The sequence below is a fragment of the Monodon monoceros genome, unplaced genomic scaffold (assembly GCF_005190385.1).
Source record: "Monodon monoceros isolate NGI ecotype Baffin Bay Population unplaced genomic scaffold, NGI_Narwhal_1 Super_Scaffold_12, whole genome shotgun sequence".
Lineage (NCBI taxonomy): Eukaryota > Metazoa > Chordata > Mammalia > Artiodactyla > Monodontidae > Monodon > Monodon monoceros.
Genome location: NW_021703768.1, coordinates 151,542,911 through 151,557,975, shown reverse-complemented (window position 1 = coordinate 151,557,975; position 15,065 = coordinate 151,542,911). Strand labels below are relative to the sequence as shown.

Sequence of the window (15,065 nt, the reverse complement as noted above, 5' to 3'; positions counted from 1 at the left end):
AGAAGACAGTGCCATTGGGACTTCCCTGGTGGTGCAGTGGTTAAGACTCCACACTCCCAATGCAGAGGGCCCGGGTTCGACCCCTGGTCAGAGAACTAGATCCCACATGCATGCCACAACTAAGGAGCCTGTCTGCTGCAATTAAGGAGCCCATGTGCCACAACTAAGAGGCCTGCAAGTCGCAACTAAGGAGCCCGCCTGCCACAACTAAGACCCAGTGCAACCAAATAAATAAATAAATACATATTTTTTAAAAAAGAAGTAGACAGTGTTATCTACTGGGGCTTCCTCCAGATACTCCAAAAGGAGGACTTCAGGGGTCTGGAGAAATGGAAGTGTTACCGAGTCCAAGCTCACTCTGCTCGCCACATGACAGAAGACAGGCCAATAAATCGGGAGACAAGGTGTTGAGGCAAGGAGTACAACTTTATTCGGAAAGCCGGCAGACTGAGAAGATGGCCAACTAAATTCTCCAAAAAACCATCTTATCAGGGTTTGGATGCCCATTTCTTTTGCAGAACGAGGTAGGGGTGCGGGGGTGGGGTGGGGCTGGGGGAGGAGATGAGGAAGTAAAGTAAAAACGCTATACGTTTTGTAAATATCCCCTGGAATGGCCAGCCTCAGGGAGGGGATGTGTTAATTTCTTCTTACTTGCAGCCATCCACAGGTGGACAGGGTGAGGATGCTTCCCTGAACAAAGGCACTTTAGTTTAGCATTCAGGCAGAGGGGCAGGGTTCCCCGAGGCATTATTAGGCCATTATGTATAGACAGTATCCTTTTAGTGAACAAAAGCAGTGGAAAGCAAAGGTTAAAGTAAAAGAAACAGATCCAACATGTAGTCAGATTTGGCTCTCCCCTGTCACAGAAGTAAAGAAGAGGAGGATGGAGGGAAGCGATGAGAGCACAGAGAGAGGCCAGAGGAAAAGCAAAGAATCCAAGAATAGAGGGGAAGGTTGCCTGGGGAAACAGCAAAACCGGGCATGGAGATGGCTCTGGGGCACATCTAGGCAAAAAGAACCTTAGGTAACCTCACCAAGATTCTCATGAGGCAGGAAGAGAGCTGGGGTCTCTAGTAGACATGTGAGTGAGAACTGCCAGTTCTCAGCAGCAGCCACTGGGGACAAATGACATCTCCATGAATGCCTGTGTGGATGGATGACCTTGAGAACTGGATACACCTGTACACACACACACTCACTCTCACTCTCTCTCTCACTCTCTCTCTCTCACACACACATACACACACACTCACAGCTGAGTACTAGATAAGACTCCAGGGCCTTAAACACAACCCCAGGGAAAGGGTAAAACCCTCAGTTAGCTGTATGAGGCCCATGGTGCCCAACCTCACCTGTGCAGATGGGACACTATGCTGATCTGGTAATCTGGTTTGCATCACCCTTATAGTTTCCCCTTCCCTCCTCACCACTCAAGCAGTTAGTTCTGTAACTGTTGCCTTGCAGTAGGAGTAAGGTAGATCACAGAGTGGAAGGCAGGAGAACTTGCAAACCATCCTGGATGCTGTGTTTCAAAAGCCCAAGCTCTTACAGACTTGACAGTCAAGGCCAGTGGCCTTCAAACTTTTGCTTCATGCCCCCAAAAAACAGTTTTAAAAACTACACACCCTCTCATTCAGGACCAGCTACATAAACTGGAGTGCCTGGTACAAAATGAGAATGTGAGCCCCTTGTTCAAGCATTATTAAGAATTACAAAGGACTTCCCTGGCGGTCCAGTGGTTAAGACTCTGCGCTTCCACTGCAGGGGGCACAGGGTCGATCCTCCATGCTGCACAGCATGGCCAAAAAAAAAGAGAGAGAGAGAGAATTTCAAGAAGGTGATGGCAGAAAGTTAAGCCAAGCTCAGAGCCCTTCCGAATAAGGGACCCTGAGTGGCTGTGCAGGTTGTACATCCATGAAGCTGGCCCTGCTCTCACACATTTTAAGGTTAGCATATTAAAAAAATATATAAATGTAAGCAGTGGCAAAAGATGTGATTTTAGTACCTTGCATACATGCTTTAAAAATATTTTCTTCCAGTTCTCAGAGCAGTATAATAAGTTAATTAAATGTATGAGAAAGGTCTGTCATGACTATTCGTCAATATTGAATGGATAAACAAACTGTGGTACTTCCATACAATGGAATACCACTCGGTACTAAGAAGGAATGAGCTATGGATACACACTACAAAATGGATAAATTGCAAAGTAATTATGCTGAGGGAAAGAAGTCAGGCAAAACAGAGTGCATACTGTATGAAAATATAGAACATTCATAGAGACAGAAAGCTGATCAGTGTTTGCCTGGGGAGAGGGGAAGGAGTGGGAAGGAAAGATTACAGTCAGGTGGAGCCATGTGGCTGAAATCTCCCCAACAGAATGTGAGTGAAAGTGATGTATAGTCATTACTAGGTATTGCTCATAAAAACAGCCCAGGCAACCCTCGCTCTATCTTTACCATCCTCTCGTTGAATGGAGAGAACCTGGATGAGGGCGGAGCCACAAGACAGAGAGGGAGTGGACCCCTGAATGACTGCATGAAGCAAAGTCCCCTTCATCCAGCATTGAATTGTGACATGAACAAGAACTAAACTATTATGGTATTAACCCCCTGACATGTCGGGGTCAGTTGTTACAGCAGTTAGCCAACCCTGACTAATAGAGAGCCCAATGTAATCTCCCTGCCACGAGATAGCTGGCTGTTTCCCTCAAAGTAAGGCTCCACCTGGGGGCTCAGGCTGGTTCCCTGAGGCTTGCAAATTGGGTTCAGCACAAAGAGTAGGCCAGCCGTGGGAGGGAGCAGTCCGTAATACTGGGCCAGTTTTCTCATAAACTCACGGAGCAAGTCCTGAGATGGCTAGGGAAGGAGACTGCCTGATAGCCACAGAAGGAGCCAAACTGCCCACCAGGCTCTTAAGAAGTTCTTCTGTAGTGAGACCCTTCGGTGAATGTTCATCTGGCACACTAATAACCCTATGCTCTGAAGCCATTCTGGGCAGTCTATCCACATTTATCTTCCTCAAAACTTCTTGTCACTAAGCCTTCAGTCTGGTTCCTTCCAAGTCCCTGACCAACAGACTAAACCATTATCCAACGGCTAGGAATCAGTGCATCTTTACTTTGGGGCCTCTGGGCACACTTCCCTTTTCCAGGTCCCTCAGGCCTTCTCGGAGGAAGACTGGAAGACCCCAACAATCCATTTCCGGCTGGAGCCAACATCATGTGCAAAGCCGTTTATAAACAGGGCTTTAGATTATTCTTCCTTAGTCAACCCATCACAAACAACTCTCCAGGAGACCATGAACATCAGTAGGAGAGGAATGTAAACAACTTGCTCAGGCAACCTACTTGTGCTTTTAGGGCCTGCTGGACTGAGGCCATATATGTCACTTCTTCTTCATGATGGAGTACTGCTGGCCACCCCTAATTCTATGACTAGGTAGATCAGATAACATGGTAGCTCAGGTCACGTGGTCACCTGCTATGCCATGGTCAGGCATCCAATTTCCACACACCCGGGAAGCAAGCCAGGAGATGTTTCTCAGAAGGAAAACAACTGCTGAACAAGGTCATAACTTTGCTCCAAAAGCCAATGCCTGAATATAAGGGCCAAAGGCAGAACTACCTACTTTGCAGCCTGATCCAGTAAGAAAACCTTCTCTCCTTGTATGGTCCCCCTTCAAGTTGATAGCTTTCAAGTGACCCAGTAATAGGTAAAAATAATGTACCTAAATATGGTATATTTTATAACCAAGTAAAGAAGCCCACCAAGTACAGTACTGCTTTCTTAGTGGTCAGGAGTGTGATGTTCAGCAGCTTGTCATTTATTTGGTGCAGAATATCAAAACACACCCCAGAACCCTAGATAGTTCACTGAGTAGATAGGCCACTATATATTCGTGGGATTTATTATCTGCTCTCTGGCACACACATCATGCTTACCAAATCATCTAGGGTATCTGCTACTTCCTGTTCTCAAGGTCCTTCAGGATATTGTCATCAGCATCACAGTAGATTAGCCTGATATCCACTGAAATGGTGATTTGGTCAAAAATTCCGATAAACTGAGTATGTCCAGAGAGTGACATACCCCTGAAGCAAGACAGTAAAGGTCTACTGTTGCCCCTGCCAGAGGAACACAAACTTTTCCTGAGGTTTGGTATAGAATAAATAGCATTGACTAGGGTCTTCCCTGGTGGTCCAGTGGTTAAGACTCCATGCTCCCAATGCAGGGTGCCCAGGTTCAATCCCTGGTCAGGGAACTAGATCCCACATGCTGCAACAAAGATCCCACGTGCCGCAGCTAAGACCTGGCATAGCCAAATAAACAAATAAATATATTTTTTACAAAAAGCATTGATCAGGGCTTCCCTGGTGGAGCAGTGGTTGAGAGTCCGCCTGCTGATGCAGGGGACACGGGTTCGTGCCCCGGTCCGGGAAGATGCCACATGCCGCGGAGCGGCTGGGCCTGTGAGCCATGGCCGCTGAGCCTGCGCGTCCGGAGCCTGTGCTCCGCAACGGGAGAGGCCACAACAGTGAGAGGCCCGCGTACCGTAAAAAAAAAAAAAAAAAAGCATTGATCAGACCTATAATTGTGGGCCAACAATTGCACTGGCGTACCAGAATGAGTTTATCATAATGCTCGGTGATGATTTAAGACCATTCATCTTCTCTGGTTTTGTTTTTTTGGGTTTTTTTACTATTGCTTTTATAAATTTATTTATTTTATTTATTTATTTTTGGCTGCATTGGGTCTTCGTTGCAGCACGCAAGCTTTCTCTAGTTGCGGCTAGCAGGGGCTACTCTTTGTTGCGGTGCACAGGCTTCTCATTGCAGTGTCTTCTCTTGCTGCGGAGCACGGGCTCTAGGCGCAAGGGCTTCAGTAGTTGTTGCACGCGGGCACAGTAGTTGTGGCTTGTGGGCTCTAGAGCACAGGCTCAGTAGTTGTGGTGCATGGGCTTAGTTGCTCCACAGCATGTGGGATCTTCCCGGACCAGGGCTCAAACCTGTGTCCCCTGCATTGGCAGGTGGATTCTTAACCACTGTGCCACCAGGGAAGACCTATCTTCTCTGTTGATGTATGAATGGATAAAGGAAATGTGATATAGACAGATAGATAGATGGATAGATAGATAGATAGATCTTCTCTGTTGATGTATGAATGGATAAAGAAAATGTGATATAGATGGATATCTGTATATGTGTATATGTATATAAAGGAATATATAAATATCTACAATATATATAGGAATATATATGAGGAATATACAAAAAGTATATATATATAAAATATAAATGAATATTATTCAGCCTTAAAAAAGAAGGAAATCCTGCCATTTGCAACAACATGGATGAAACTAGAGGACATTTTAAGTGAAACAAGCCAGTCGCAAAAAGATAAATATTGCATGATCTCACTTATATGTGGAATATTAAAAAAAAAAAAGGTAAACTCATAATAACAGAGAGTAGAATAGTGGCTACCAGAGGCTGGGGTGTAGGGAAAAGGGGGAGGTTTTCTTAAGTAGAATGGTGGTTGCAAAGGGCTGAAGGGACAGGAGAATGGGGAGTTATTATTTAATGAGTACAGAGTTTCAGTTTTACAAGAAGAAAAGTGTTCTGGAGATAGATGGTGGTGATGGTTGCACAACAATATGAATGTACTTAATACCAATGAACTGTACACTTAGAAATGGTTAAGACAATAAGTTTTATGTTACTCAAATTTTACCACCAAGAAAATAAATGAATGGGAAAAAATACCATCTACCCTCTGTTCTGGACAAACTGAAGAGGTAATGTTGATATAGTGGGAATCACCCTGAATCTTTCAAATCTTTGATGGTGGTGCTAATCCCTGTAATGAGATGAAGTATTATTTTTTCATTTGGCAGTTAGGGAGAGCTCCAGGGCCTTCCATTTAGCCCTTCCTCTCAAAATAGTCCTTGCTCCCTTGGGTTGGGCCAATGTCAGAATTCTGCCCTTGTCGACGGATCAACAGCAACTCTACATATAACCACCGTATGGTTTCAGGACACCACTGGCCCTGGCATGAGACAAGTTGCACTCAAAACTATTTTTAAAAATTTGTACTATACGCATGTCATATATTCAAAAAAGAAAGGGAGGGAAAATATCCCAGTTTTAACAATTAAATACATAATCATTACATTTTTAAAATGTTCCTTTGTGTACCACTCAAAATCCTCTCGCACACATACCACTTTTTTGGAAACACTGACCTAGTACATGCCCCAGTCATCTCATCTTTATCACACTTGTAATTGTGTATTTAAGGGTCCACTCTCCCCACCAGACTGAGACGGTGAGTCTCGCTGTCCCAAGCACCAAACGCTGGACTCCCCGTGGACCATACACTGAAAATACGAATCTAGACAATCCCTTTGTCCCTTTCAGCTCAGGCTGTCCACGAGCCCATGAGTTCTGGCTGGCTGATGTTGAGCAACCATTTCGCCTTTTGCAGCCTCGGTTTTCTCCGCTGCAAAATGGGAACTACTGTATCTGCCACTCAGTGTAGGTACAAGGAGTCAGGTCATGGCTGTGAAAGTAGCGTAGCACTACAGAAATTACGAATTCACTCATCCATTTAACAGTTATTAAGCGCCCAGGGCCGTGCAGCACGATTACTACAGAGCACACCCTCCCCTCGCGCAGGTCTCATCCCTTGGATCCTGGGATGGGGAGGGCGTTTCCTCACCAGGTTCACTCTTCCGAGGAACTCCGGGTGGTGACCTTACTCAAAATGGCGCAGGCAGCCTCGGGGGCTAGTGCGGCGGCGCGGACTCCGCGTGCCCTCTGACCTGCCGGCAGCGACAGAGGGGGAGCCGGGCGCCGCCATATTGGCTGTTGTCCTGCGAGGGGAGCGGTGGCTGCGGCGGCGGAGGTGGAGGCGGCGGCGCGAGTGAAGCGAGGGAGCGGCGCGAGCAGCAGCATGACTCGGAGGCGGAGCAGGCCGAGTGGCGGCGCGGGCCGGCGCGAGCGGGCGCGGGCCGCGGGGCCGCAGAAGCCGCAGGCGCCGGAGCCCCCGCCGCCGCCGAGCCTGGAAGCAGGAGCGGGTGCAGGGCCCCCGGAGGCGCCGGCGGAGCTCTACCGCGACGGCCCCAGGGAGGAGGACGACCCCCATCTGGCTCCCGGTCCCCAGGTAGGAGCGAGCGAGGCAAGTCTGGCTGCCCGGGCTCTTTTACCTCCCCGGAGCGGGGCCGGGACGGGTTTGGGGATGGACCATCCTCCCCCGGCTGGGGCCAGAGCCTTACCCCCTGGGCCAGGGCTGAGGCTTTCTCCCCCAAGGCGGGAGTGGAGTCTGGATCCTTTGGTCCAAAGCCGAGGCACGGCACGTCCGGTTCTCCTGAGACCAGGCTTCCTGCCCTCTCCCGCCGCCTCCGGGAAACGTTCTGGTCGCACACCCACACTGGGACTGCGCACCAATCTTGAGGCTACAGCTTAGGTCTGTGCCCTTTACCTCCCCTGGGCCCACCTGCTTCCCCACCCACCCACAGGCCATCTCGGGGCGCTGGGGCCTGGAAGGCTGCAGCCTCTTCTTTTTCCCCCCGGGAGTGGCTCCACCCCTTCCCCTCGCTGCCCCCTCAGCAGCTGTGCCCCCAGCATATGTCTCCCGGGGCCTCCCTCCTCTCCTTGCCCAGCGGAGCAGTTGCAGCAGACAGCCAGGCTGCCCAGAAGACTATTTGGTGGGTCTCCTGCACCGAGGTGGAAACCCAGAAAAACCTGCTCTTTCTCCCCTGTATACCCCCGACCTACAAGGCGGCCCACCCAGACCCTCAAATCCCTGGGTTTGGCGAATCTTGCTGAGAGTGAGCAGTAGAAGGACTCTCCAAAGCTTCCAGTTTGCCACCTGGGAGAAGGTCACTTTCATTTGAGCAAAGGAGATAATAGGAGGTACCCTGCCGGTGTTCAGGGGTGGCATGAGCCACAGTTGCTCTGGGAGGGTTATGGCACCTGGGGCTGGGTGGCTCGCCCTAAGCTTGCTCTGACAAAAGAGTTTTGAGTTGGTTTTTTGGATGAGCCTGCCAAGGAAGGCAGGCTCCTGCAGGAGTCTTGGAGGGTCGGATGCAGCGCCGGATGAGGATGAGGCGTGGCAGAAGATGCGTTTGGCTCTGCAGACACTGCATCGGGCAGCAGGGGACTCTGGGAGGCTGGTGCAGCCAGAAGGCATGGCTCTTGACAGCTTTCTAGTAGAATCTCTGGAATTGTGCATGTGAGTGGGGATGCTGTTTGGGGTACCATTCCCAGAAAGCCTTCCCTAACCTCCCCAGTTGCGTGAGGTGCCCCCTCTGTCCCACAGCCCCCTGTGCTCCCCTCTGGTAGCACTCCCCATTCTACAATGAGATAGTCTGTTGATGTGTCTGTGCCCTCCCCCCCCCCCGAACTTTGAACTCCACCAGGGCACAGATCATGCCATCTATCCCTGGTCCTCCACACCTAGCCCTGGGCCTTGCTGACACAGAGTAGGAATAACTAGGTGAATGAGAGAGATTGAATCCGTTGAGAACCTGTACTTATTGTAACCCAGTTTTGATACTGGTCTCCTTTGTGTCTCAGATCACAATCAGATTTTTAATTAATGAAGATGTCACCACTTACTGAGTGTCAGAAGCCCCACCTTCATCCCCACCCTTACTCTGGGCTGAGACTGGTTCCAAAGGATTTGACTCCTCAGGTTGGACCCCACCCTTGCCTGGTCTGACGTCCCACCCTGAAGCTGCTTTCCCCTCTAGCCTTCTCTTTCCCTTCTCTGGGCCCCCTGGGAGTGCTGTTCTCCAGAAGGGGATAGTGGGGGAGGAGAGAACCAGGGAGCTGTTGTCTTCTCTCTTTCCCATTCAGGGTCCCCTGCCATTTAACCAGCCTATAGTATTCATGGCCAGAAAGTTTGGTTGATGGCTTAACCATTTAGTTTTTATATAGGACACAACTTTAACATGTAGGTTCCTACCTACTGCACTGCTTGACCTGCCAATTCATTCATTTATTCATACTAGGCACTTTACATACCTTCCCACCACCCGTGTTCTCTCAGCATTTAGCACAAATGTGATGAGTTAGCTATTGGTGTAATTATTGGTCTGCTTTTGCTATGTAGACTCTGAGAGTGCAGGAACCAAGTCAGTCACCATTGTACCCCTATGCCTGGTGGTTAACAAATTTTAATGAATGAACTGAAGGATATAAATACTATTAACCCCGTTTTTCAGATGAAGAAACAGAAACTCAGAGAAACTAAATATTTGCCCAAATAACTCCTACTATAGGTGCCCCCACTACCACCAAAAACAGGACACTCTGTGTACTGTGGGGTATTTAACAAGACATTTTTTTACTCTAGCCACAATAGGTGAAACAAACTGACAGACTCTCCTCTGATTGTGCCCCATTTTTGTTGGGGAAGGGGGTTCTGTGTGCCAGAAGCAGGCCTTTGTGCCTTGGTGAAAAGCACCTGCTGAAAGAATTGGGATCAGTCATTGCTCTACCCACAGGCATACCTTTGGTGAGGATCACTGGCTCCCACCACCACTTAGAACCCTATCTTAAATACTTAGAGTGGGTAAGTAAGGTGAAATTCAGTGTCATATGCCAGACCGAAGCCAAAGATGGCAAATGAGATCACTTTCAGTCCACATACAGGTTTAAATGCCTCAAGTCACATGTAGTTTTGTTTCTGTTTTTGTTTTGATTTGAGCCAGTATTTTTAAAAATCAAAGGTTTCCCACAAAACTGGATTTGTGCCATCTCTTAAAATCTGGTGCTCCTGGGCCCACATTTCCAGGAGGCAGTAATCTGCAGTCTCTGAGAAGTGTCTGCCCTCTTAATCATATGAAGGACACCTGATCTGTGCCAGGCCCTGGACCAGCTGGAAATGCAGAAGTGAATCAGCCGTGGTCCCTCCTCACAAGGGGCTCATTTGGTCTAGAGACCAAATGAGTTTGGCTTATAGTATGCGGTAAGGCTAGAAGATCATTACTTCCTCTGAGTTAAGGCTCATAGGCCACTGGTTGTATCCAGTTTCCTTTGCTCATTTTCATAACCTGTACACATTTAAATGCAGGACTTTGAGCTTAATTGGAATCCCAAAAGTCCTTACTTCTAATTGATTAGGCCACTAAACTACATTGATACATTCACTAAAAACCCAAATCCTCATTTATTTCACAAGAAGACTAAAACAGTTACAGCCTTCTTAGCAAAGAAAAAAAAAACTCAACTTACAAAGCAGTTGGAGGAGGCAGTGAGACATAGTATTTAATGTCGCAGACTTGGGGTGAGCTTCCTGCTCATTCTCTTAGCTTTGTTGCTGTGGGCATGTTTCTTGCCTTCTTTAAGCCTCTAACAGAGCTTCACCAGAGAATGTGGAGCAACCCACATAGCACCTAGTGCTTCTCACGCCAGAGCTAGAATTGGACGTGACGTGTGGCAGGGAGCCATTTGGCCATCCAAAGCCTGAGTGTTCTCACCTGCCAGCTCTGCTGGCTGTCTCTAGTTCTCTTGGACCATTCAGCTTGTAGTCCAGGTGCACACTCAGTAAACCCCCAGGAGACTTGCTAGACTCTAAACTGGCATTTGGTGGGGGTTGAGCTCATCCTGCCCTTCCCATTTCTCATCTCTACAGCATCACCTGGGACTTTGCCCAGCCTAGTTTAAAGGAACTCTAGAGACCTGGCTCCCCCACTGCTCAGAGTTAAACCTGCTCCCTCATGGGACTGGAGCAGATGATCAGCCAGTATCTTTATTAAAATCATCTCATTATGTTTAATCCACTCAGCAAGTATTAACGATCTCTGTGCCAAGGCCTTTATTCGGGGCACACAGATGAATGAGATAATCCCTATACCCTGAGACTTCCCCCTTAAAATCACTGCCCACCCAGCCATTTTCATTGCAGATAGGAAGAAATGGTACTGAGGAGAGATCCTTGTCTCCTCTGGTTCTTGTAAGCCAGTAGAGATTCACTATGTAGAAATGCCAAAAGTCTTTTGAAGATGAAGACTTACCTACTAAGATTTTAAAATTTTAAATTTCCGGACTTCCCTGGTTGGTCCAGCGGTTAAGATTCCGAGCTTCCAATGCAGGGAGCATGGGTTCAATTCCTGGTCAGGGAACTAAGATCCCACATGCCATGTGGTACAGCGCAAAAAAAAATAATGATTAAAATTTTAAATTTCCTTAAAATGTCCCAGAGCTATAAGCTTAATAAATGATATCAGATGTACTATTAAGGTCCTAACACCTTTACTTACTAAACCTAGAATTTTTGAGAGCATGGGTTATGTTTTAATTCATTTCTGGTGTATTTATTACGCATGGTCCTTATGTGTTCAATGAATGGCTGTTAAACTAAATTATAATAAAAGAGATGTTAGGTTTCTAGCACTTTTTTCTTATCTGCCCCCACTGCTAGGCCAGGCTGGCAGTCATTCATTCAGGCACATTGCACACACACCATGCCCAGCCTTCCTCTCACCTGACCTGGCGTTCATTTATTCTACCAACACTAATGGACACCTGATCTGTGCCAGGCCCTGGGCTAGCTGGGAATGCAGAAGTGAATCAGACATGATCCCTGCCCACAGGGGCTCATGGTCTAAAGAACATACATATAATAATTGCAGTTAGGCTAGAAGAGCATCGCTTCCTCTGAGTTGAGTCAAATCCTAGATCCTAGTACATGCCTTTAGAAGTATTTCAGCCTTTTAGGTTTTTTTTCATGTATAAAATGACAGTGATGCTGGGCTCACACTAGGGTTCAGCAAGTACTGCATGTCAAGCACTGAGCACAAGTGGTAGCTGTGATTATTATAGATGCTTTGTTCTGAGGATGCACAGACGTGATAGCCTAGAAAAAGCTTCTCAGAGCTGAGGCTTCAAGGTCAAGTAGAAGGTCCTCCAGAGAAGGTGAGAGAAAGTGTGTAACCAAAGCAAACAGCATAGACAAAGACCCAGAGGCCAGAACTGCCCCGCTTATGGAGAGTGGTGAGAGGTCTGGCTGGAGAGTTTAGCAGGTTCTTGAAAACCAAGAGGTTTGGGCTTTATCCTGTAGGCAATGAGGAATCGATGAAAGGTTTTAAGTAGGAAAGTGAATGTGATGTGCTTCATTAAATTCTCTCTGATAGCATGGAAGTAATTCTCAGTGGGAGAGGCAGCTGTGATTGCTTGATTCTACCTCTACCTCTCCCTCACCCCAGCCTAACTAATAATCAGATCCCTTGTGCTTTGCTGGACCATATCCCAGACCTAGAGTCTTTAGGTCTGAAGCCCAGCATCTATTGTTATTAAATTGCCCCAGGTGATTCTGATGTGTGGCTGGGTCTGGGAATTGCTGAACTGAGGGTGCCATGGGGATCTTTGCGGAGGCCTAGGCTATTCTTTAAAGAATGGGGCTTCCTGGGGGAGGAGAGAGCTTTTCCATAAGCAGGAGAAGAAACAGCCTTAGTTTTTTTTTAAAAAAACAAACTTTTCCTAGTTCTCCAGTTGTTGCCCATATTCTCCAACTGCTAATCTTTCTTCGTGTATGGAAACACGTGCTGCCACCTCTACTGAATGATTGGGATGCACTGATTCATGAGACACAGGCCCTGCCCTTGAAAAGCTGTCTTCTTTGGAGAAGACAGATTTTAATAATCATGATACACGTGATAAACTCTCTACAAGAGACATGTAAAAAAGTGTTAGGGCATCCCAGAGCAAAGCACAGTTTATTTTGCCTGTGGACTTAGGAGAATGTAACACCCAAATTGAGCCTAAAAAGGAAGAGGCAGAGGGAACAGTGTGAGTGAAGATGTGAGTGCTTATGTATTGGAGAAAGGGAATGGATATTGTGGGAAGGAGTGGTTAATGGTTCTTCGTGGCAGAATATGCAGAGCAGAGAAGGACTGAGGAGAGGCATGCTTGTGTCCCGGGAAAGGCCCAGTGTTTGCACCCTTCAGTTCTGTGCCCATGTTCTCACCCTCATCCTTCAGACGCTAGGTGGATGAACATGGTGCAGTCCTATAGGCCACCTGTCCTTTATTTCCTACCCAAGGCTCTTAGCTATCCAGATCCCTTTGTGGTTTCCCCCTCCATTCTGAAGTGAATAGATATAGGGAAACTAAGGCAGAAAGAAGGGCCCGGAAATATTGGAGGTTCTTATTAGGAAGTTGCAGCCAGAGAATGTGGGCTGGGTGGGGGGGGGGGGGGGGGGGGGTCAAAGAGACCTTGAAGGTCACCTGTCTAGTCTTCTGTCCTGTGCTTCAAGTAATAACTTTGGATTGGGCAAGTCTCACTTAGTAAGTTTCCCTGTCATTTCTTCCAGGACAGAAGAGGAAAGAAACTAACGGGTATTGAGCACCTACTGTGTGCCAGGCCCAGGCCAGGTACTTTATATAATTTATTTCCTTCTGTCCTCACCACTCTGTGAAGTATGGTTTTATTCTCATTTCATAAATGAGGAAATTGAGGCTCAAAGAAATTCAGTAATAATCCAAGATCATACTGAAAATGGCAGAACTGGGATTTGAACTCACAACAGTCTGTCTCCAAAGTTCATACTCTTCCACCCATGAGAACTCTGTGTTGCCATTACAGAGTAGTCGGTAATAAGGTTTGCCCAGGGTTCCAGGTAAATAAGCAGCAGCTTAGGCCTTCCTGTGGCTGATTACACCCAGGAGGCAGGTTTGACAGATGAACTAGCCTTGGCGGGTAGAGGGCCCCTGGGGTCAGAAAGACTCACTGCCCTATCCTTGACTCAGCTTGTACAACCGAAGAGAATTCTCCACAAAATGGCTTTATGTTGTGAAACTATTGTCCTACCTCTTGGAAGGACCTGAGCCAACAGCCTGAGTGGGAGTTCGGGTGAAAGCTCCAGGGCACTGAGGTTGTATCAGCTCCCTAAGAATTAACTACACCTCTGATGGCCAGCAGTAGAATGGTCTGAGATTCTTACCCATTAGTGGCCTGGAGTGACGCAGCCATGCCTTTTCAACATGGTATGTCGGGAAAGGGGCTGGTTTGGCTGTGTTTTAGTTTCTATCCTTTGTGTAGAGCAGCTGAGACATGAGCCAGATGGGCTTTAAGGATTCGTTCATTTATTCAATGAATGCCTACTATGTGCCAGACCCAAGCCAAGCCTAGTTCCTGGACACACTTAAATGGCCGCAGTCTACTCCCTGCCCCCAAAGAGCTCCCATTCTACCAGGATTTGGAGTAGGCAGAAGATATGTCTATGGCACAATGTGATAGGTGCTATACTGAAATAATTCTACTCAGCCTGGTCCAGCAAAAGCTTCAGCGACCTTTGACCAAGATTTTAGGGGATAAGTAGGAATTTCCTGAGGAGTAAAGCTGAGGTGCTGGGGTTTGAAGCGGCAAGGCGTATATGAGGAACAGTATGAATAGAACCTATGGTTCTCAGGTGTTAAGCGTGGAAATGGAGTATGGAGAGGTCAGCTGGGGCCAAGTTATAAATGCCAGAGGCCAAAGGGTGCCCTGGTAGCGAGCTCCACCAGAAAGGAGCCTAGAGATCAAAGAGAGACCAAGGTAGGAAAGAGGAGGTAAAGGAAAGAGATCCTCAAACTGGATAGGTATGTGAGAAGGCACATAATAAGCTTATATTAAGTAGAGAAGCCCAATGTCCTAATCAGTTTTTAACTTATGTATTATTTTGTTTATTATAATTGTTATTTTAATGTGTTCCTGCCTGATTCTCCAAAATGAATATGAGGCATCCTGGGAGTTTGGGAGCATTGACAACCCCGTGCATGAACCTGCCTGGTTTACGCATGTGTTCTTAAGGCAGGAACTCTATGGTTCACAGCACCTAGCACAATGGTTGGCACCAGGTAGGGGCCCTGAGAATGTTTGTTGAATGAGGGAATGAATGGGTGAACGGAAGAGTGAGTGGTAATGACTGGGCTGATAAGTTTTTCTAGGCTGGGGATTAATCATTTTCTCTGCTTTTGGAAGGGAATTTTAACTGTTGTCCTCTGCCTGCCTCAGTGACAAGGAGGCTTTTGGAGTTGGGTGACTTGAGAGTAGAGTGCTCTGCTGGGCCACTTCAGAA

At 47.4% G+C, this 15,065-nt stretch overlaps 1 protein-coding gene across 8 annotated transcripts in view; it reads left to right on the top strand.

Annotated features, from left to right (window-relative positions):
- The first annotated feature begins 6,867 nt into the window (after window positions 1-6,867).
- FAM193B (family with sequence similarity 193 member B) overlaps window positions 6,868-15,065 on the top strand; it is a 31,495-nt gene continuing 23,297 nt past the window's right edge. For 2 of the 8 annotated variants that reach the window (XM_029215707.1, XM_029215701.1), the window contains exons 1-2: window positions 7,219-8,234; window positions 13,320-13,380. Coding sequence is in view for 3 of the 8 variants with exons in the window: in XM_029215710.1 (XP_029071543.1) it covers window positions 6,954-7,163 (210 nt within the window). In the remaining 5 variants the exon portion in view is untranslated. Of the gene's footprint in view, window positions 7,164-7,202; window positions 8,235-8,578; window positions 8,697-13,319; window positions 13,381-15,065 lie in introns of those variants that run through there. The other 6 variants (XM_029215702.1, XM_029215703.1, XM_029215710.1 and 3 more) reach the window with 6 other exon arrangements.